The sequence below is a fragment of the Linderina pennispora genome (genome assembly GCF_002104995.1).
Source record: "Linderina pennispora strain ATCC 12442 chromosome Unknown DL89scaffold_2, whole genome shotgun sequence".
Taxonomy (NCBI): Eukaryota; Fungi; Kickxellomycota; class Kickxellomycetes; order Kickxellales; family Kickxellaceae; genus Linderina; species Linderina pennispora.
In genome coordinates this window covers 1,703,272-1,724,167 of record NW_024468250.1, presented here as the reverse complement: position 1 = coordinate 1,724,167, position 20,896 = coordinate 1,703,272, and the positions used below count along the sequence as shown (strand labels likewise).

At 49.4% G+C, this 20,896-nt stretch overlaps 8 protein-coding genes across 8 annotated transcripts; 2 read left to right on the top strand and 6 right to left on the bottom strand.

The window, feature by feature from the left end:
* Nucleotides 1-851: 851 nt before the first annotated feature.
* On the bottom strand, nt 852-2,766 carry DL89DRAFT_265477 (P-loop containing nucleoside triphosphate hydrolase protein; the record flags this gene model as incomplete). The annotated part of the gene is given in 5 exon segments (XM_040886686.1): nt 852-1,097; nt 1,128-1,331; nt 1,353-1,905; nt 1,996-2,662; nt 2,682-2,766. 5 exon segments carry the CDS (start codon nt 2,764-2,766, stop codon nt 852-854), a joined length of 1,755 nt encoding a protein of 584 aa, XP_040746744.1.
* A 4,650-nt stretch (nt 2,767-7,416) lies between these two features.
* DL89DRAFT_255500 (uncharacterized protein) lies at nt 7,417-9,029 on the bottom strand (the record flags this gene model as incomplete). The annotated part of the gene is made up of 3 exons (XM_040885355.1): nt 7,417-8,276; nt 8,315-8,773; nt 8,852-9,029. The coding sequence occupies 3 exons, from the start codon at nt 9,027-9,029 to the stop codon at nt 7,417-7,419; spliced, it is 1,497 nt and encodes a 498-aa protein (XP_040746743.1).
* A 1,005-nt stretch (nt 9,030-10,034) lies between these two features.
* Nucleotides 10,035-11,518, bottom strand: DL89DRAFT_265472 (uncharacterized protein). The gene is made up of 5 exons (XM_040886685.1): nt 11,298-11,518; nt 11,213-11,255; nt 11,085-11,187; nt 10,986-11,058; nt 10,035-10,933 (listed from the first exon to the last, which is right to left on the bottom strand). The coding sequence occupies exons 1-5, from the start codon at nt 11,413-11,415 to the stop codon at nt 10,398-10,400; spliced, it is 873 nt and encodes a 290-aa protein (XP_040746742.1). The 5' UTR covers nt 11,416-11,518; the 3' UTR covers nt 10,035-10,397.
* A 661-nt stretch (nt 11,519-12,179) lies between these two features.
* DL89DRAFT_265471 (uncharacterized protein) lies at nt 12,180-14,282 on the bottom strand. The gene is given in 4 exon segments (XM_040886684.1): nt 12,180-13,019; nt 13,060-13,587; nt 13,667-13,861; nt 13,881-14,282. 4 exon segments carry the CDS (start codon nt 14,205-14,207, stop codon nt 12,246-12,248), a joined length of 1,824 nt encoding a protein of 607 aa, XP_040746741.1. The 5' UTR covers nt 14,208-14,282; the 3' UTR covers nt 12,180-12,245.
* A 2,670-nt stretch (nt 14,283-16,952) lies between these two features.
* Nucleotides 16,953-17,339, bottom strand: DL89DRAFT_216481 (uncharacterized protein; the record flags this gene model as incomplete). Its single annotated transcript, XM_040884313.1, has 1 exon — nt 16,953-17,339. A coding segment is annotated over one exon (387 nt), but the record flags the coding sequence as incomplete, so codon positions are not given.
* Nucleotides 17,340-18,721: 1,382 nt separating this feature from the next.
* Nucleotides 18,722-19,381, top strand: DL89DRAFT_255496 (uncharacterized protein; the record flags this gene model as incomplete). Its single annotated transcript, XM_040885354.1, has 3 exons — nt 18,722-18,805; nt 18,826-19,076; nt 19,144-19,381. 3 exons carry the CDS (start codon nt 18,722-18,724, stop codon nt 19,379-19,381), a joined length of 573 nt encoding a protein of 190 aa, XP_040746739.1.
* Nucleotides 19,295-20,209, bottom strand: DL89DRAFT_265470 (uncharacterized protein). The gene is made up of 5 exons (XM_040886683.1): nt 20,156-20,209; nt 19,986-20,127; nt 19,854-19,957; nt 19,729-19,810; nt 19,295-19,703 (listed from the first exon to the last, which is right to left on the bottom strand). The coding sequence occupies exons 1-5, from the start codon at nt 20,203-20,205 to the stop codon at nt 19,452-19,454; spliced, it is 630 nt and encodes a 209-aa protein (XP_040746738.1). The 5' UTR covers nt 20,206-20,209; the 3' UTR covers nt 19,295-19,451.
* Nucleotides 20,210-20,444: 235 nt separating this feature from the next.
* DL89DRAFT_255494 (uncharacterized protein) lies at nt 20,445-20,790 on the top strand (the record flags this gene model as incomplete). The annotated part of the gene is given in 2 exon segments (XM_040885353.1): nt 20,445-20,498; nt 20,518-20,790. 2 exon segments carry the CDS (start codon nt 20,445-20,447, stop codon nt 20,788-20,790), a joined length of 327 nt encoding a protein of 108 aa, XP_040746737.1.
* Between the last annotated feature and the right edge of the window lie 106 nt (nt 20,791-20,896).

Below are 20,896 nucleotides of genomic sequence, written 5' to 3'. Positions count from 1 at the left end.
ATGCCGATGTGGTCCATACAAAGTAGTCCAGAGAATAGGCACAGTCTATAAGCTCTGTGACAGGCATGAAAATGTGCTGGCCAAGAACTTTGCTGGTGCTGACTTGATGTGATACTGGGAAGACAATGATGGTGAATGGTGACAGACTAATACATCAAGCAGACCCGGAGCACCAGGAGCACCAGGAGCACTAGGAGGACCCGGTAGCTCCTTTGGATCATCCAGATCAAGAAGAGGGCCACCTAGTTTGCCAGCAGACAGTGGATTAGGATTGAGACTAAGCAGTCAAGGCCTGACTCACTGGATGCCAAAACATCATGTGCTAGCTGCAAATGTGACAATGAATTTGGATGACATGCAGGCAGAAGCAATAGTACCAGTGACAGCCGAAATGTCCGAACCAATGGATAGCGCACTGAATAGCCAAGATGTGCCTAACATTGAGACTGAGCATTATTCTGCATGCTCAAGACCAAATGCATCGACTGAAACGGAGCGCCATAGACCAGTAACATAGTCATTGTTTCACGAAACAATCACACCCCTAGATTATAACCCAGATCAGCATCAGGACATTTACAGATGGGTTCGTGAAGGCCAGACCAATCGTGGACTTACAGTTGATCCCATTGCTGAACCTGACTTAATACTCGAGGGTCATCCCAATATCTCCCTGGGTATTAGTATGCTGGATGAGTATGGTATCAACAAAGTTCCAGGATATGCAAGTCTGTCGGCGACATATGAACATGATGGCGAACAAGTAAACCTTGAAGAACTGACGACAAACACGGATAGTGCTGAGAGCAGCCCTAGCTGCAATTGTGGCTCTGTATTGAGTCATGCTAATTTTAAGAAAACTGCTTGGCATCTTGGGCTCGCATGGCAGCATCGGCAAGGTATTCAAACTCGCCGGACTTTTCGCATATGCTCCGGAAGATACTGCCTTGTCTGTTGAGCAAGTTGGCTGGAGTATCAAACTCGGCAACCTTGCCCTTGTCCAGTACCAGCATGCGGTCATAGTCGATAATGGTACGCAGCCGGTGAGCAATGCAGAATAGGGTCAAGTTGGCAAACTCAGAGCCACAGATCATGCACTGGATACAGTCATCAGTATCGAAATCGACTGACGCTATTGCCTCATCCATGATGATCAGTCGCGACCAGCGCACCAGAGCGCAAGCCAGTGCCACTAGCTGATGCTGACCCAGTGACAGGTTCTGGCCATTCTCCTTGATCTCGGCCTCCAGGCTAGTGAATATGCCCAACATGTGCTCCAGCAAGCTGTCGATGGCGTTGCCTTCAAACATGCTGATTGTGGTGCTGGCAGTCTGACTGCCACGCTCGCGCACCAGATGTGCATGGCGCAGCGCATCCCACACAATCTCATCAGGGTACTCGCTGAATGGGTCGAGGTTGAAGCGAATAGTGCTGTTGAATAGCACTAGGTCCTGTGGAATGATCATGACATTGCAATGGAGATCCTCCAGGCCAATCTTCGAGATGTCAACCCCATCGAGCATGATCCGGCCCTTAGCTGCCTCGATGAACCGCAGGAATGCTAGTGACAGCGTCGACTTGCCAGCACCAGTGCGACCAACCACACCAATCTTCTCACCATGCTTGATCGACATGCTCAGGCTATGCAGCACTGGGACATTAGGCACATACTCGACGACCAGGTCCTCAACCTCAAGGTCACCAGTCCTAGGCCAGTTGCTGACAGGCTTGTTCTTGGGCGTCGACTGAATACTGGCCTCCTGGTCAAGCTTTAGATACTGGCTGACCCACTCAACACCATTTATGTTCAGCTCGTTATCACCATAGTTCCGGATGGCAAACAGCATATAGTCTTTAGACTGCAGTGCATGTACCAATGCAAATCCAGCAAGACCAGCGTCAAAGCTGTGGACATTCCACAAGATGAAGAAAGCGCAGAAGAATGACACTGTTGCACCTGCAGCATCAAGTCGGACAGACATCTAGTGGCTCGACACCATTGTCAGGTAGAACGGGCGATTCAGCTCATCTGATCTGTTAATAGCCTCCATGATGTAGTACTTTTTGAGACCAAATGCGCGGATTGACGATACACCCTGTATCAGCTTGCCAAACAGTGACAGCAGCGGCGCTGAGGCATTTGACTCAAGTCGCTTCAGCTCGCGGGTTGAATCCAAGTAACACTTGGCAATCACCACATATGCTACTGTGATGATAACAGCAACAAAAATGAATGGCGGCGTAACTGCAGTGATGATGACGATAACACCTAATGCAGTGGTGAAGTCTGCAAATATCCAAATGAAGGAATCCATTATGTTCGTGCCAATCGATTCCATGTCATGGGAGAAGCAGTTAATGATCTGGCCAAATGGTGTGGAATCAAAGAAATGCGGTGTGGCATGGACAACTGACCTGATCAGCTTTGCATGCACATTTCTGGCGGCTTTGATCAGTCTAGAATATGCATAGGCAAGCTTGATAAACAGCGCAAAAACTTCGATGACACCAATTGCCAGGTAAATACCAATCCAAAACGATACTGTATGCTGGCCGACTATGTTGGTGTTTGCTGTTGGTGATACTGTGTTGATAGAATCACATAGAACCATGTGTGGAATTGCTGTGTCATTTGCTGCTACCCAGATGCGGATCCAGTAGTCTTGAACAATCATAAGCACTGTCAGTCAGGACGTTTAGCAGAAGCACAGAAATCCAGTACCAGTAGCCACCGCATGCCGAGAGGAATATATGCCAAACCTCCATTTTGACCCATCCAGTCTCACGCTCCTCGTCCTCAACCAAAGTTCCTTCAAGGTTTACCGGATTGATACCTGCACCCAAATCCCTATCAGTGGCCGGTTTGTGCAGTCTCTTGCTGTTGTACTCATCTTCCGATGTCAGATCATTGACAGCCTTAGCCCGCTCGGCATTGCTATCATCTTCCGATGTCATCAACTTCCATTGCCCTTTGATTCCATCGTCAGACTTGGTGTCTTCCTTAGTGTCGAGCTCAGCAAGTGTGGTAGAGAACCTGCCTAGGGCTTGCAGTTCCTGCAGATTGCCCTTAAGCGCAATCTCGCCCTCGCGCATCACCGCGATGTACTGCGCATACGGAAGGCACATCGACATGTGGTGGGTGACGAGGACACAAATGTGGCCCTGCATCAGCGATGTCTTGTTCAGCAGGCATTCCATCAGGATGTGCTTGGCAGTGTGCGCATCGAACAGCTGACAGACAGTCGTCAATAAGCAGGATCTTGCGGTCCGAGTACACAGCATGCGCCAATGCAACACGCTGCTTCTGACCACCCGACAGCGTCACACCGCGCTCTGCCAATCTTGGTCTGGTCGCCAGCAGTCAGGATCCGCAGATCAGGCTTCAGTGCATAGACACGCAGCACCTCCTCATAGCGCTGCTGATCATACGGCTCGCCGAACAGGATGTTCTCGCGGATGGTGGCATTGCATAGCCATGCCTCCTGCGTGAACATAGGCCAATATCGCGAATTGCCATCTGTTCACGTGACAGCTCAATAATGTCTTGATAGCCCTGGTTCGAAGCGATGCTCTGGTCAGCATTGACAGTTGGCAGCTGAATAGACCCGCTGATCAATATCATCTCGCCAATGAGCGCTGACAGCAATGACGACTTGCCTACTGCCCGTCGGACCAGCAATGGACCGATAGCCCGTTAGCAGGGAAGCGAATATCGATGTCCTTGAGCCTGAATGCAACCTTATCTGGCTGTTCCTGCTGGCTGTCCAATGAAGCATCTGAATAGGTCGAAGCGTCCTGATATCAGTGGTGTGTTCTCGTCGACCTTCGCCATACACCCAGTATCATCGGCTGAATTAGTCGAGCTGTTCCTTCCCATGTGTGTCCCAGACTAGACTGGCCTTGACAAATCCTAGCACATCACTACTGCCATCTACTCGACAGATCCGCTCTTCGAGGTCCTGGGCCTGAGGCATCGCAAGGTATGAATCGATACGTTTCAGCGACACATAGCCCGAAATGACCCAGCTCAAAAAGTCGGGGAAATGCTCCAGTGGAAATTCGCAGAAGCTGGAACACCGAGATCGTTGTAAATGCAATCTCGGCATTGATTTGGTGTCCGAATATGCCAGTATACGATGCAAGTATCAGTACCATGACGATCATCGGCGACAGAGATGTGACGATGGATGCATAGGCCCAGCCGAGTAGCCATCTCCACATTGAAACCCAGCTGCTTTTCGTGGTGCGCGTCGATCTTTTTGAGGAACTGGGACTCCCAGCCATAGAGCTTGACAGCCTTGATTCCTTGCAGAAGCTCTGTAATCGCTTCCACATGCTCGTCGCTCAGCTCCGAAAGTTTTCTCCTCAAGATCAGACAGATAGCTGAATAGTTTCCTTGTCAGTGGGTAGTACGGAATCATGATCGAGAATCCGATGAGCGATGACCATCCCAGCAGCTTGAACATGTAAATGACACCAATGACTGCTGACAGAGGCAGCGTGTACAGGTCATCCAGGTAGGCGACGATCTTGGTGACACGGTTGAGATCTGTGGTGAGCAGATTCATTATTTTGCCATTTGTTGATTCCTGTGCCGACTCCAACCCATTGTCGCTGGCATCCTTGTCGTCATCGCCTGTGACGCCCTCAAGTGATCCCTTTGCGCGACGGTTCAAGGTCTTGGTAGACAGCTCGCCAACCAAGAGACCCTTCATGCGGAAATCCATATGACGGCCGATCCACACCAGTTGGTCAACAAGCTGCATATTTAGGAGTGTGAAGACGAACAGCCCGAATGCATCCAGATATGCACTACGGATCGATTTTGCTGGAGTACCACCCACGGTAGTATTGCCAATAATCTCGATCGACTGGCAGAATGCGCTGCAAGAAGAACGGGACCAGAGTAGTTTAATACTGCGACAGCCACAGAAAGCAGCAGCTGAGCGAGGAGCTGAGGGGCAAATGTCAGATTAGCGACAATAGCAGAGACGGACCTGGTTTGCGGTGCTTTGCATAGCGGCTCCAGTTTGGAATCGCCATGTCACTCGTATCCAGTTTGTAAAGATCCGCATAATCGAGCTGACGACGAGAGCCCTTGTAGAATATGTCGTTGACCCACGAGAATGTGAATGTATCGAGCCACGAACCACTGTACTCGGGTGTATCAACCAAGGAAGGAGAGCCATTCTTTCCACGTGTTTGTGCCAACGGCGTTTCGACAAAGTCTCTGTCCGACTCAGCATCCACATATTCCTCGGTCTCATCGGTGCAGGGTTGGTGTGGGCGGAGGAAAATTGCACGGTGCTGCGCGGCTCCATGGAGGAAAAACAAGACAGCGTTGGTGACTGTAATCAAGAGCAAGTAGCGTGAAGCGCTGCGAAGCACCAAACCAGAACGGAGTGTCACTGTTCTCGGGTGTGAAGAACGAGAAGTAGACCTCAAGCAAGTCCAGGGCAAGTAGAATACCAATAGCCCCGGTCAAAAACGGCGGAAACAGCCCTCTGTACGAGATGCGATCGGCTGCACGCAGGAAAGCCGTGTAATAGAATACCGATGCTACTGCGATCGCCAGCATGGCTAGTACAAGGCTGCCAGAAAATAGCCTCTCGGACGTTGCTTTGGCAGAAAACTGCCATCCGAGCGAAGAGTCCGGCCAAAAGAATCGACAGCAGGGTACTGGCCGCACCGATCGCGGCACGGTTGTCGACCAGACGGGTGTTGCCTGGTGGGCGGCGAACTGGCTTTGAATCCTCAGCTACGGCCAAGCTTTTGGACAATAGGTTGACAACAGCTAGAGCCGATCCAGCTGCTGTGATCAACAGAGTGATCGAAGGGAGCAAGACTCCAAACCGGAAGCAGTCGCTGTGCAGAGACCAGGACCAGGTTTTGCCATCGCACAGTCTATCGCGATCGCGTGCAGCAGTTGATGCAAGGGATGCGAGCTGTCCTAGCGAAATTGCAGCGAGCCCTGCAGCGGCGAGGGCTAACGGTTTTCGGCCAAGTGGGGACTGAAAGGGGGCATACGTCGAGAAAAAGTGCTTCTAGAAACATGGAAGTCAAGCCAGAATCAGTTCGTGCCACTAGCGATAACATTGCGCAGCTCCAGAATTGGTTGTCTACTGACCCTTGAGAAACAGATGTTGAGGAAAGTGTATTTTTCAAAAAAGGGTTAGAGCTATTTGAAAGGAGGAAAGAGTTGCTTCGCAAGGAACTTGACTAGTTTTTATAGCATCCGTGCGCAGGGGGCTAGGTTGTGCGGACCTGTTTGCTAGGTTTATTGTTCGTTGGCCGCAGCATTCATACCGCAGCAACAGCTGAAAAACAGCAGCGCCTTGCAAACAAAGCACAAGGGGGATGGGCTGGACAAAGTGCAGAATCTGTATGATTCCTACTCCGTTGAAGCGAATGTGGGAATCTGTACCCTTGGACTTGTGGCATTTCTGCTGCCACAACGCTTTCGCTTGCTTTTTGCTGGCTGTCCTTCAGTAGAAGGACTGCCAATGCAAGTTGTTGTAGGTCTAGAGCACACGGTGGGTGGTGTAGGGAAAGAGAAAAAATAAGAAATGAGTAATGAAAGATGCCATATATGTGTATGTGTGTAACTTTTGTGTAGTGTGCAGATTCTGAATAAGCTGTCAAGCGATGGTATCTTAATCCAGAAATATGCAAGCGTTGTGAGCATATCAGCAATAGAAAGTGACCAGAGTCAAGGAAATAAATATTGATGAAGAAGCTAAAGAAAAGTAAGAAGGGAGAGGCGAGCGAAAAGGTTTTATACCATCGCTCAGGTGGCACAGCCAAGAAGAAGAAAAAGAACAACAGGATAAAAAACTATGCAGTTCACAGTAATCGGATCTTGAGATTTAAAGCAAGCTGAGGCGTTATACGCGAAGTTCATAAAAATAAGAAATGAGAAAATGCCTAAGCGGTTAAACCGATAACGAAAAGAAAAAGAGAAGAATCTTTCTGGGAAGTGCTCAGCATCACATAGTTGGTGGGTTGTCTATTCAGGATTTTCCTCCAGTGACTTGCCGATTTAGGACTAACCGTGTAGTCCATCGACTAGTGTTTAACAGAAAATATGCTATTTAGAAACTGTCAGAATTTGGGATTCTCTGAGTTTCTACAATTTTTCCTTTCCTCATCAGATCCACGTGCTATCACAACTACGACTCGGATCTTCTTTTAGGATCTCTCACTTCCCTACTTTCTATTTTTCTCTGATAGCTACTTTCTCTTCTTATTCGTAGTCTTTCTTTCTGCTTTCAGGTATTATTCATACTCATTCTCTGGCTGACTCAGTCCAAACCACTCGTTTAAGCTCGTGACTTTCCAAGCATATATTAGTAAACTACTTCAGCAAAATCGCTCCAAAACTCATTTGTCAAGAAGCTGTCCATTACCAGTGAACTGTCACAGATATTGACAAGAATGTCCTTGCTTGGAGGGTGGCGATGGAAGAATCAGAAATATACCCATGGCAAGCTCCGGATGTATCGTCGAAAAAGCCTGAACGCCATGGCCAAAGTCTGCAGAGTACATCTTGGCAGACGTTATATTAGTAGTTATTGTCATAAGCTTGTGAGTCATACCGATGACGAAGAAATCTGCGGCATATTTCTCACCGGAATCAAATACATCGATATTTTGTCCGATGCGCGGGATAGTAAGCGCCGATACCTGTGACCGAATCTGACCAGCTACTTCAGAAATCGTCTTAGGAGTAATTGGCAGATTTGCCTGATGCATCGGGGTGAGAACAAATTCGCTGAATATCGGATTCCCCATGTAGTTCAACTCTGACATTCCAAGCTGGCGGCGATAATTAACGACTACGGCAGTACAGTGCTCGCCTGCAACTCCATTCTTCCAGCCAGTTAGCCTATCCAGCCATCCTCTACTCTTTCCTATCACAGCTTGCTCGTGAACCCTGTGTAAAGCAGCAGAGATGATGTCGTTAGTGGACAGGCGTGTTTCGTGTGGCAGATGCTCGAGTACTTGGCTGCGAAGCCTGTCAATCTTGGAACGCGATATCCGGAATAGATGCCCACGCGGTGAAGCAGAGTTGACTAAATAGCTCGCCAGCATTCCGCGCTTGTTAAGTGAGAGCCACATGAAGAAATCTGCCACGTGGGATTTTGCTGAAAGCACTTTGCAGGACGGTTCACTGAGGGGTGCGCGCTCAGTTGGCAGGTGTCTCTTGATGATATCGCCACCAAAGCAAAAGCTTGCTTCTGCGACAGGCACGCCTGATACTAGCGCACGCGTCTCATCTGCCCAGCGGATTGACGAATGTCATAAACGGTGCTACCATCTGCGACTCCATGGTTGAAATTGACTGAAATGGCCACTCCGCTGTTTTCCTTCAGCCGCACAACTTGGATGTGTAAAAGCTTGATCATCCCAGTAGCCTTGTCAGGATATGCAACCGGCCCAACAGGAACCAGATTGTCAGGCCAGGTCATACGATGGAATCCAGAGGACTGAATCTTGCTGAAATGCACCAAAGACTGTGACTCACGGTAATAGGGCATATTCAGTTTCTCCTCATCGACGATGACCTCCATTCCGCCGCTTGGGGTTTGTTTAAGCTCACCAGCGAACCAGGGACAGAGAGCAAGGGTCCGATAGAATCCCTCCTCAAGTTGGTCGGCTGGCATGAAATCCCCAGCGCCAGCGGTATTGGCATAGAAGAAAACAAATCGTATGGTTATATGCGAGAACTGCTTCTCATATCGTCTGCAGATATACTCTTTCGATTCAATGTTGTCTATAAAGTGGTCCATAGTAAAGGGAGCAAAAAATATAAATAGCGAATAAAATGAAAAGAGTGCTAATGGTATCGTACCACCAATACTTATACCCAAAGGATCAAAAGAAATAGTGCGTCCTAGTTTGCTGGTGGCGAGCATCCACAAGGTATAGTCATATTCATAACAATCGGCCAATATAATATCATCTGAAATAGTGCATTGTTTAATGTGGTCGCTGCCTTCAACAATTTGTTGTCTACCTAGTGGCTGCATCACTTGTATGCACTACCCCTGCCATTCCTCAGCTCGGCTCTTCATCGACACTATGTACCTACCCTGTTAACCAACGGGCAATCAGCTCTCGCAGTGAGAATTGGCCACAAGTCGCAGGTATTTGCCTTCTCTTAGAACCAGGTCTGCCCTGACCCGAGAGGGCAGGCAGCCATAGATTATAGAGGCCGGACTTCTACACTAGTCCGTCCTGCAGTTAGAGGTCTAAAGAAGGCGCTCAATCACACCTCCCCTTTGATTATACATGCACTATTTATATACAATAACCACTACACCTGGGAAACGCATTTCCTGACCCACGCTCGACAATGGCCATTGCAGCTGTGCCCATGGCTAGTTGAGCACTCAATGACCACATGGACTCCGCTTTTGGTCTATTCAGATGACTGAGCACAGACTATGAAGCAGCTGAACAGTTAAAACCAATCAGCAATATACATGTGGTGTAACTTCCTCTCTTAGCTTCTGGTGGCTTCTGCTGGTTGAGCGATGACTATCACATATCATGTAGCTCCGAGATACCACTATTATGGTTCATACCAAATGCACTTGCTCTAGATTAATGAACATACCTTTTTGTCTTTTGTTCCTTTCTCATATTTTCTGTTTTGCAAGTATAAGTTGATGCAAATGATCTATTTCATATTTCCCTTTCCTTCATATGCAACGAAGGTTATAATTACCAATACCCACTTTTATAGACCACATATTTTCCAACCCTGTGTCAGATGGTTGCGAGCAATAAAAGTAGAGTGCAGAGCGGGCTGAAACAACTGAGGATATATGTATCTAGGAGGTGCGAAAGAGAGCGGAAAAGAGCCAAGCAGAAAAATTTAAACGAAAGACAAGAAGGATCCAGTCCTGTATTTGACTAGGCAGTAAAATAAAAGAAAAATAGAATGATGAAATGAGGTAAATCTAATTCTGATAGCCTGTTGGAACCACATGGTCCGACTGCTGTGGACTTCATCGTTTTTCATTCAGTTCATGCTATTAGAAACTCAATATGTGATTACTGCAAACTAATTAATTCTTCATCCCGTCGTTTCTTCGTTCCTTTTATTCAACCCTCCTCTTTGGCCGTACTACATGAATAATGATCTAAATTGATGAAAGGTGACGAGTTTCAGCGAGTGGTTTGGGCTGAGTCAGCCAGATAATTGCTGTATTGAATAAGGAGCGGGCTGTAAGCAGCCAGAAAAAGATAGAGCTATGAATAAGAAGAGAATGAAGTTCTAAGAAGAAAATCGAGAGTGGAGAAGAGAGAGATCTCAAAGGAGGATCGGAGTCTATGGTTGTGATGGCATATGGACCCGATGAGGAAAGAAAAGATTATAGACACTCAGAGAATCACAAATTCTGACACTGTCTGCCATTGTCACCATTCCTGCTCCTTCTGCGTGGGCTCTTTTTCAGTAGTGCTGACGAAGTCGGGGTTGGCTTGTCTGCAATATCCATGGCCCTGAGCTGCTGGACGATATTAATGAGTGTGTTGCCTCGGACTCCTTGGTGCCCCCTTGCCAGTAATATATAGCTGATGCTTTCGGGCAACAGGTCAAGCAGTCTGTTAATAAGGAGGGTGTCCTTATCTTTACCACCGGCTTTGAGCGCAATGCTGCGAAATCGGCATGCAAATTGAGCAGCTGACTCACCAGCCTCTTGCCTGCAGCTGAACAGTTCCTTGCAGTACTTGCGCATGGCTTTTTCATCGGCTAAATGGTCTAGGATGGCTTGTCTGGCTTGCTTCCAACTCAAGTCACATGACACGTGGGTGCGCAGCCAGAGGTCCTCCTCGATCTCGAGACATATGGGTAGTAGTCGGGTCCAGTGGTGGTCAGGCTGAAGGCCATTGGCATATAGTATCTTCTGGAACTTGTACAGGAAGACTTCGATATCATCGCCCTTGTTGTCCATTGGCTGAATACCAGGGTAGGTTACGTGGTATGCGGAAATCCCTCTTGTTTTCCTCTGTCGGATGGCGTATGTGCGGGTCCCATGGCACAATGCTTGGCTGGTCCAGCTGGCAGAGGCCGCTACCTTATCAGTATTGGCACTTTCCATAATCGAGTGCGGTGGGCATAGTGCAGTGTGTGTGGCTTGGCCACAGGCCGTCAGTCTCTCTAGCTGTGCTTTAGGTTGCCTCGAGCAGCTTTTCAGTCTTCGACAGTTCATGTTCAGCCTGTTGGTATGCCTGCACCGTCTGGGTCCCTTGATGACCATGTCAGTCATCTTCAGTGTCTGGTCGATCACGCGGTCCTTCCAGCGCTTTGGCATCTATCGCCAGCTTGCGCGAGTATTCGTGTAGCTCTTCGCGTGATGCTGGTTGGGCTACTTCCATTTTGTCTTCAGTCGGATGGCTAGGCTCCATGTTGCTTCCAGTCAGTCAAAAAAAAAAACGTTAACCTTCGGAATTGGAGTGGCTCCGAGCGTGAATGTACAGTAAGCAAAAAAGCAAAAATAAAAATAAAAAAGAAAAATAAAAAAACGATTGACTGAAGAAAAAGAAAATGTTCGGTCGGTATAAGGTTGTTGCGCGCCCGCTGCGGCTGTCCCTGACGTCGACATGTCAGCCGAATCAGGTGACAGAAAGTCCAGGCGCCAATGAGAGCCCTGCTACAGCCTACACTATGGAGGTAGCGTCTAGCCTCTGAGAAGTTGCACGGACGGCCTGTATAGAAAATACCCCTGGCACAACTCGTCTTTCCTCTCTTGTTCAGTATTAAACATAACCTTTAAAACTCCCACACATTCAACAAGCACAACAAGGCTAGCTAGTGGTTTGGTCATTGGCATGGTGGCACGGGAGTGGTGTGGCAATCCAATGTCAACAAAAATGATATAGCTATGTCCGCTGAGTCTATGGATGGCGTAACTCAGTTCACAGGTAAACTTTCAGCGTAGAACATCGATACAGTGGTAGTACCAGCGCCAGAGTATCAAATGTTAAAGCCATGCGAAACATCCACCACATGGACCTTGTATTTCCCTAACTCCTTCACAGTGCCAAACGTACCATATGTCTACAGTAATCTTCGAACAATAGATTTGTGCGATGAGCAGAGATTCCAACTAAGTTTACAGGCATAGTTATTTGGTACATAGCTTTCTTGTTCCGCTTCCTGCTCCTTCGACTACTTTCAGTGCTCCAAATATAAAACTCCTATTCTAAATATAGCGGTATAAAGATGGTGTATCGTGTCAGCAACCAGCGGGAACCGCGTTGTCAGCAACATGCGTTGTAAAGCTCTTTCCGGAAGCCTTCGGTCCCATTCCACGCTTGGAGAATGCCTTCCAGATAGCGCACTTGTTCTTGCCGCCGGTCAGATTCTTTTCGGCTTGTAGGATTGCATTGCGTGCATCGATAAATGACGGGTTGCACGGCTGCAGCTTCATCCCATTGAGGATGAGTTGCAGGGCAAGGCAGTTTCCTTTGCTCAGATCGTGTGTGAATAGATCGGTGGCAATACCATGAGCGTCGATGAGGTTCCAAATCATCTCGTAGAGAATAGTGGCCCACATTGTTCCCATCGAGTAGGTGCCTTGATGGTTGGGTGTGTCGAGCTGCCCGTATGTCAAGGGATTGGTTTTCATATTAGTCGAGTAGGGGTAGTCGCGGATTCCTTGCCCAGTAACATACGAGCCCACCACCATATCACGTCTGCGTGAATCGCCAGGCTTGATACGCAAAAGGTTGGCTACAGTATCGCTCCAGCCTTCGCCCATTCCGCTGGCTTCCCCGCTATTCAGACAGTCGGCGTTCGACGGCCCACCGGTCAGACGCTTTGAGATCCCATGGGTGTATTCGTGAGCGACGATGCTCTGCTCAAAGTCTCCATCGCGGTGTGGGTTTGTTAAGTCCCAGACAAACATGCGCATGACGCCGTTCTGGCCATCGGGCGGAGCAGCAAAGTTTGCATTATTGGTTGACGAACCATCTTGCGCAAAGGCGACAACGTAGTCGCCCCCGGCACCCTTGCCACTGTAAGTTGATGTCCTGGAAGTTCCCAGACACCTCATCGAAGCCGTAGAGGTAGGAAAGATCATGCATCGTGTTGACCGTGTAGAACAGCTGTGTAGTTGCTGCATCCACGTAGCTTGCAGGCTCATGGCTGAGATCGAGTGGATAGTTAAACACTCCATTGGTTGATGACGGGCGGTGATTATCCTTCCACGAGTTACCACCAGTAGGGTTGTTCTGGGCCCAGACGTTGTTGCCACGAGTACCGTTGCCCGTTACCCACCCCTTCGGACTAGCCTTGGCATCAGCCGGGTTAGTTACAACCGTACGCTTCCCGTCGTTTGGAGTGTCGATAGTGCGAGGGAACACATTGTATGCCTCGTAGTGCGAAACCCAGTCGTTGATAGCCTCGATTTTGTTGGTGCCCTGGTTGACGTGTGCACTCCACCAGCTGCTTTCCTGCCTCATCACAATGTGCCAAACAGGCACAAGTGACCCGTCGTCTGTTTGCAGCAAGGCCTTTTTGGCAGTTGACTCGCCGGTAGCAGCTACATGCGTCGGCACATTGGTGATCTTGATCTGCTGCTCACCAGTAGTCGGGCAAGTTGTTGTCGATACAGCGATTGCCCTCAAATCAGCATCACTCAAGGCTTGTCGAGACATACTCGGAGAGTGACTTGAGCGAGTGCACAATGGATGCGTCGCTGTTTGCGCGAGACGTGAGCGATCCACGAGACCGCTTGCTAAACCTGTTGAGCGCATCAGCCGAAGCAAATGAGTTGCTGGACGAGATCACGCGGCCCTGTGCATCGATGTTCACATTGGCCTGGCCATTGACGACATCGACATCACCAAGCTGTCTGACACAGGTACACATGGGTGATGCCAGAGCAGGTATCGGTATACGCATCCGTGACCTTGATGTTAGTTGCGGGAATTGCGAGTGTTTTCGTAAGGTAAGCGATAGCCACGTTGGTCATGGACTTGAGCGAACCTGCGCCATTTCCATTCGGTGCGAACGAGGATACCTGCACAGGCGAGTCGAGTTTGACGTCCAGCGGGTGCTCGTAAATCGTTAGTGGCCCCTTGTTTTTCAGCGTCGGCGAGAACGTTTTAACAGGAGGTTGCTGGTGACCATCAACTTGCTTGACTGCCAGAAGAATACAGGCAACATATCCGAGCGAAAAGGACAGTCTGACCATTGCGTAGCGTGCTTGTCGTTAAAAGGTTGAGGGGTTATTAGCGGGAAGAGGGAGGGGTTAAAGGGAATAAGCGGGAAACCAGGTTTGAGAATAAAGACGAATCGGTCCGAAAGTGAGGCTAACGCGATTGTTTATATATCAGCGGACCATTTTGATAAACGGTCCCTAATTAATGCCAGTGCAGTTCCGCTAAGGATCTGCACAATATTCTGCTGTCATTAGTGGATCGCATGTGGTATTTACATCATTTCACCTGCCCTCAAAGTGCAGCGAAAGGAGTTATTTCTTTGTTTGTTGAGATCGCCATGAGTTCCTGTAGGGAGTGCTAATAGAAAATGCAAATGAGGGATACGAGGGACTACGTGATTAGCCGGGTTCGAAATATGGCGAGCGGAATGTAGCTTGTACTACTTGCTTGCAAACAGGTAAGAACTCTCACATGAACAACAGCCCCACTGGGAACCGCAGGGCCCAAATATTCTTAAATTATATGCAGAGTTGAGTTGTATAACTCTCGAGCAATCTACGCCAGAGTCCAAATTGCATTTATTAGCAGTATATTTGGAGCTAGCTCCTAACTCTGGTGGGCCATCACATGGACAGTGACGTGGACCTGGAGGAGGGCATTTGAAAGCGGATGTAGGAACAGCATCATCTGTCTGTTGACATTACCCAGGACGATGGCTCGGAAGACACAATAGTCCCATCGGTTGTCTCGCTGGTTTCGGTAGTCTCAGTGGTCTGGGTGGTCTGGGTGGTCTCCGTGGTCTCCGTGGTCTCGTGGTCTCGTGGCTTCAGTACCCTCAGTCGTCTCAGTTGTATCGGTCGTCTCCGGTCGTCTTCTCCGTCGTTAGTAGTACCCTCGGTAGTTCGTCTCTTGGGTAGTTCAGTAGTTTCAGTAGTTCAGTAGTTTCAGTAGTTTCAGTAGTTTTCTCTTCAGTCGTAGTGCTTTTGGAGGTTACTACTTCCGTGGTAGTGCTCTCGGTGGTCGTCTCCTCGGTGGTGGACTCCGTAGGAGTAGGGAACCTCAGTAATGTATGTGGCCAGGCATGCCTTGATCTCCTTGCCGGCAAAAATTTCAAACAGAGAAGGTGGGAAGATCTGGGCCGCCTGGCGCAGCTGATCGATGGTCGGGTTAGGGAGAAGCTTACCATCCGGGCCCAGAAGATCCTGAAGCTTCTCCATCAGCTCAGGCTGTCAGCATTGATGAAGCAGTGCTGAGCAGTGGGTCGACACTTGGCCTTTATAGTAGCCCAGTTTTCTTGAGCGACACTCCAGGGTCGAGTCAGCGGTCCAGTCCAACGATGCCTGGACCGTGGAAAAGAGTCAGAGCGACTAGCAGCAAGGATAGCTGGTAAAGAGCTTCATGGTTAGAACAAGCCGTGGTAGTGTAATAGGTTTACTAGAGATTCTTGGACTAAATACGCATCCTTCGTCTGTTTTATATGCCTACCAGTAGCTCCTACGCTCCTGCACCTAAAGTCCTGCTTCGTCATGTTTCCTTGTTAATGTCCCCAGAAATCGAGGTGCAGCTCAGCTCCACTGGTCACTCCCTTGGCACCAAGTCAGACTTAGTGTTCCGTATGTGTGGAACACACTTATCAAATCATGCGTTACTGAATGCACGGCCGATACACAGGTAGCAGACACATGTATCATCCGAATTTCGTTCCCAGGAGCTCCTGTTAAATCCAATGGGCGAAGCGCCTGTGCACCGGATGAAAACAACAGACCTCAGCTGCTTTTTCAAAATGATCCACGTGTAACACTTCAGAATGAACGGTCGGTTCAGTCTGAATTACAGACCCAACGGCCACAGTGAATGTGATTCAGGAGAAATCTATTGCTATTTAACATCATGATCAGTAGACGTTGCGGAACCCTGTCTCGCCTGCCATCCCTGGCCCTCCTGTTCGGCAAACTTGCGATTCTCGCGCTTGTAGCTGAGCCTCAGGAGAAGAGCAATGATGATAGCCACAGCAAACATGCCAAAGTTGGACGAGTTTCCCCTTGATGTAGAGTGGCGCATCAGTATTCAGATAGGCATAAGCTGTTAGCCAGCACTCCAAAATTGGTGCCGATAATAGCCAACGCATTGGAGATGGCGCTCTTGTCGACACCACGCATATTTACATTGAGCCAGGTGGGACCGACCAGGCAGGCAGGGGCAGCAAAGAACGGGAACACCACAACGGCAACAGTGCGTGCAGTGTTGTTGTGCACACCAGCCACTGCGATGATGATTGTGGCGGCTGATAGCACAGAGAAGAGGATCTGGTACGACGCAATGTTTCCGTATTTGCGGAAGTAGAGTCCAGGAGGAGATTGTAACAATTGTGCCTCCAGCACAGGGCACAAGCAGAAGCGCCATGGTAGTCGAAGGTACTGTAGCCGATACTCTTGAGAATAACCGGCGACCAGTTACCCGCTGAAGATGCAGCATAGTTGTTAGCAAAGTCAAGGACCATAAAGGCAAGAAGGCGCCAGTCAGTCAGGCCCTGAACGACCTGTCTGCCCGAGATCTTGTGGTCGACGCTTGCCTGCAGTTTGTTCTTGCTCATGATGCGACCAACGAAGCTCGCGCTCCTCGTCGCTGAGAAAACCTTGCAGTATCCTGGATAATCTCCTGATAACGATAGCGACCGTAAATTCCCAGTAAGGATAGCAAAGAGACCAACAAACAGGTACTCATACTGCCAAGCATAGGTTCGGCGTGTTGGTGTGGATCTTGGCAAAGCCCAGATTGACCAAGTTGTTGAGAATACCGGCAAGGCCACTTGTACTCAGTGCGAACCCAAGGCGCGGAGCCAAGTACTTGCGCGGGTACCAGAGACCGAAAGTGAAGTAGAGCGATGAGATAAAGCCTGCCTGAGCGAAGCCCTCAAGTAGACGGATCGCGACCATGCCTTGGAAATTCCGAGCACCCATGGCGCCAACGCTCATGGTGCCAGCAAGAAGAAGCATGGATGGAAGATGCTTGCGAGCGCCAATCTTGCGGCACAAAAAGTTGAGCGGGATCTGGAAGACCAGGAACGTCGGGTAGAAAAGCGCCATCAGTGTATTGTACTGGGTTCCCTTGAGCTTGAGATGCTTCTCCATGCCATCCACCTTGCCAAAGACTATTCCGCCGCGATTGAGGAAAACAGACACATATTCCAGACACAAGAACAGCGCGATCCGAACATCGACCTTGCGCAAGTAGCTCTTCATGATAGCCTCTTCGCTGGCAGTCAGCGCGTCGACAGCTGCAATGCCATCGACTCTGGGTTTTTCGATATCAGAATTCGAAACTTCTGGCTTCAGTCGACGACATGGGTTTGGTGGGATTAAGAAAAGATATTGTTGCTCTACAGTGTACACCGTTTCTTCACATGTTGCAGCCATCGATTCAGCATATATATTTGCTTATTTGCCAAGTGCTCACAAAAGAGTAACTGCAGGGAAATTACGACATCTTGATGTGCCCATGGCCAATTCCCCATTGATCGAGAGCGGGAATTCTTGGCCCACTATCCAAGAGGCATGGCCAGAGTGGAGGTGGGACGCTAGCTGGATTTCCGATACAAGCAGGCAGACATACATGACTGAGTCAGTGTCTGATCAACCCGTCGCCATACGGATTTACGATGGCATCATTAACTTTTGCACTCAACCAGAAACTAGTGCGATCTATCTACCACGGTAGCCAAACTCGATTCCTTGTCTGGAGCTGGCGTTGGATGTTGTCAGAAAGAGGGTGCGAACAAAGCATTTACATGGCAACTAGTGGTACCAGTCATAGTGTGTAAACCTGATCTAGCTCTTGGTAAAGCGACAAAGCGAAATAGGAAAGTGTACGGATGCTATACAAGAATTACCTGCAATTGCCATTTAAAATTGATGGTATTTCAAATCTTATTGCCTTAAAGCCATTGCGATCAGTTGCCTGACTTCCCCTTATTAACATCATCTCAGCATTTCCGCTCAAGGTTAACACACAAATGCTCTGTGTATGTCTGCAGTAGCGAAGAAAAGCAGATTGAGCATTTACCGAATGTTCCAAAATCAACCTACAGAAATATGCCGATGAACAGGATATAGTAGGTGGTCCCCGTGTCTATTAGAAAAGAAGTCAAATGCAAATCCGGACGACGGTTTACTCCGTGGTGTCCGTATACGATATAGTATGATAAGCTTGCACTTTGAAGATTTCCAGGTTGCTATTGCTTGCATAAAGTAGGCGATGGAGAGAAACAAAGCGTCTACCTATTAAATGTCCCTGGCATTGCCGATTGCCGATGGCACCATCAACATCTCGGTTCAAAGCCATGCATTCCTTTGCCAATCGCGGCTAAAATCCAGCTGGGCTCAGGATCAATCGGCAAGTTAATTGCTTGAATCTTGATTAGCGATCGGCTTTCGCCGCGCCCCTAACTATTGTTTAGGCTGCCTGTGACCAAAGACCACACAATCCCAGTGGGGTTTGTGACGACACCCTTTCTTTCGCTCAGTACTTTCGTGCACTATTGATCAAAATGGCCACCGCTTACCCGTACGAGGAAAACGCCTACACCTCTTTACTCGAAACAAGATCTGTCCGTTTGCGCAACGTGCGCTCCGTGCGTTCAACATCGCCAAGGTTCCCTACAGGGTTATCGAGATTGACCTGCAGAACAAGCCAGACTGGTATCACCTTGTCAACCCCCAGCTCAAGGTCCCGGCTCTGCGTATTCCTGATGGCACGATCCTGATTGAATCGATGGTTATCGCCGAATACATCGCCGACAAGTATCCCGAGTCCAATCTGCTTCCGACCAATGCTCTGGAGCGTGCTCAGCTGCGTTTAGCCATCGAGCTGTTCTCGACGCGCATCATCCGCGCACATCTACCGTACGCTCATGGCGGCAGAGAAGGAGGAGCAAAAGAAAGAGATTGACTCGCTTCTGGCTGGACTCAGAGAGTTCAGTAACGAGCTAGCTCGCCAGTGGGAGCGGCCGAGTGGCAAGAACGGGCCGTTCTGGTTTGGGGACCAGTTTGGATATGTGGAAGTGGTAACCACGTCGTTTGCTGGTCTGCTTTTGGCGCCTGCGCATTACCGTGGATTTTCTGTGCCCGAGACTGACGAGTATGCAGGGATTCCACAGGTGGTTCAAGGCGGTTTCGACCCACCCTGGATTCCTCGAGGTCAAGCCTGACGATGAAGAGCTGAAGCTCGCATACAAAAAGTATGTAGAGTAGATTCTTGTATATTAGAATACATATGCCTCACAGCTTTGCCAGATACTGACCGGCTGTCTGGAGAGGCTGGGAGAGCAGGTGGGGGAGAGCATCGCGGTAGAGCTCGGCCTTCAACAGATGGTAGTTGTCGCGGTAGGTCTTAGGGGCGTACTTTTCAGCCAAGTCGAGGGCAACCTCGACGACCTTGTCCCCATCAACTGCCTCGTCGACAAACTCGGCGGCCATGGCCTCCTCGGCCGAGAAGCGCTTGCCGCCCAGGACGCTGTCGCGTAGCGCCTTCTGTCCCAGAAATCTTCTCCTTGACAACTGCAGCCATGCCTGGCAGCAGCGGACGCCTAATGTCGACTTCATTCAGACAGATGAACCCACGGTCCTTGCGCATCACTCTGTAATCAAACGACAGCGACATCAAGCAGCCAGGCAGCAAACGTGTGTCCGTTCAGAGCTCCAATGACAGGCGTACGGAACAGCAAAAAGCGCGCGAGCAACTTGTGGAACTTGGCGCGGATGTTAAGCGAGTGGTCCTCCAGCTGCTGGATGCTGAAGCCGTTGCTGAAGAACTTTCCCGTGGCCGGTCACAACCACCGCACCGCCGAGCTTGGACTCAGGAGCAGCGGAGAGCTCGGCTTCGATAATGGTGAGGCACTGGTTGATGTCGTGGATCAGGTCGACGGTGACGCGGTTGTCAATCGCCATTGTGGAGCTGCAGGAGGAAGACGTTCTTGTTCGACTGCCGGGGCCGCGTGAGAGTAACCAAGGGAGTTTCTACAGCAGGGACCATGTTGAAAAAAGCAAATGGGTATCAAAAAGAGTGCTCTGGAGCTTGAAGTCGGATTCGGGCTGACGGCTGGCTCTAGTCCTCGAGTTCCGATGGTTCGGAGAGGAGGAGAAAGCCGAGATCCGGGTTGGTCACGTGAAACCATATATGCAAACGTAGAGTTCAGGACAGTATAAGAATTTTCCACGGCTTTTCAAACGGTATTCCGATATCAATCAATCCACTATAATACATTGTCAACCATGGGTATCGGCCCGCAAATACCACCAGAAGTCGCCGCTCGGCTAGGCATATCCGTAAGGAACGACAATACAGGAGGATGAAACACCCCGGTCAATTGGGCCGACGATGCCGCCAAAGCAGATGCAGGAAGCAGACTCTGACATCGACGATGACAGACCAAGGGATATCGGGCCGACAATGCCACCAATACTAGACACTAGGGAGGACATCACCTCGAGTGGATCTGAGGATGAGGCGATTGGCCCCTCTCTGGACATGGCCGGATGCTCCGAAGGGACAAGCGCGCCAGCAAACATTAGACCTAATCGAGGCCCGCACAGCAAAGCATGGTGCAGCAGGCCCTGAGTCGTCCGAAAACAAGCGTGGTTCGTGGATGCTAGTCCCACCAACTCGCCAGAGCAAGAACCCCGACGCGCCAGAGTCATCGGTACCGCTATTTGATGACAGCTGG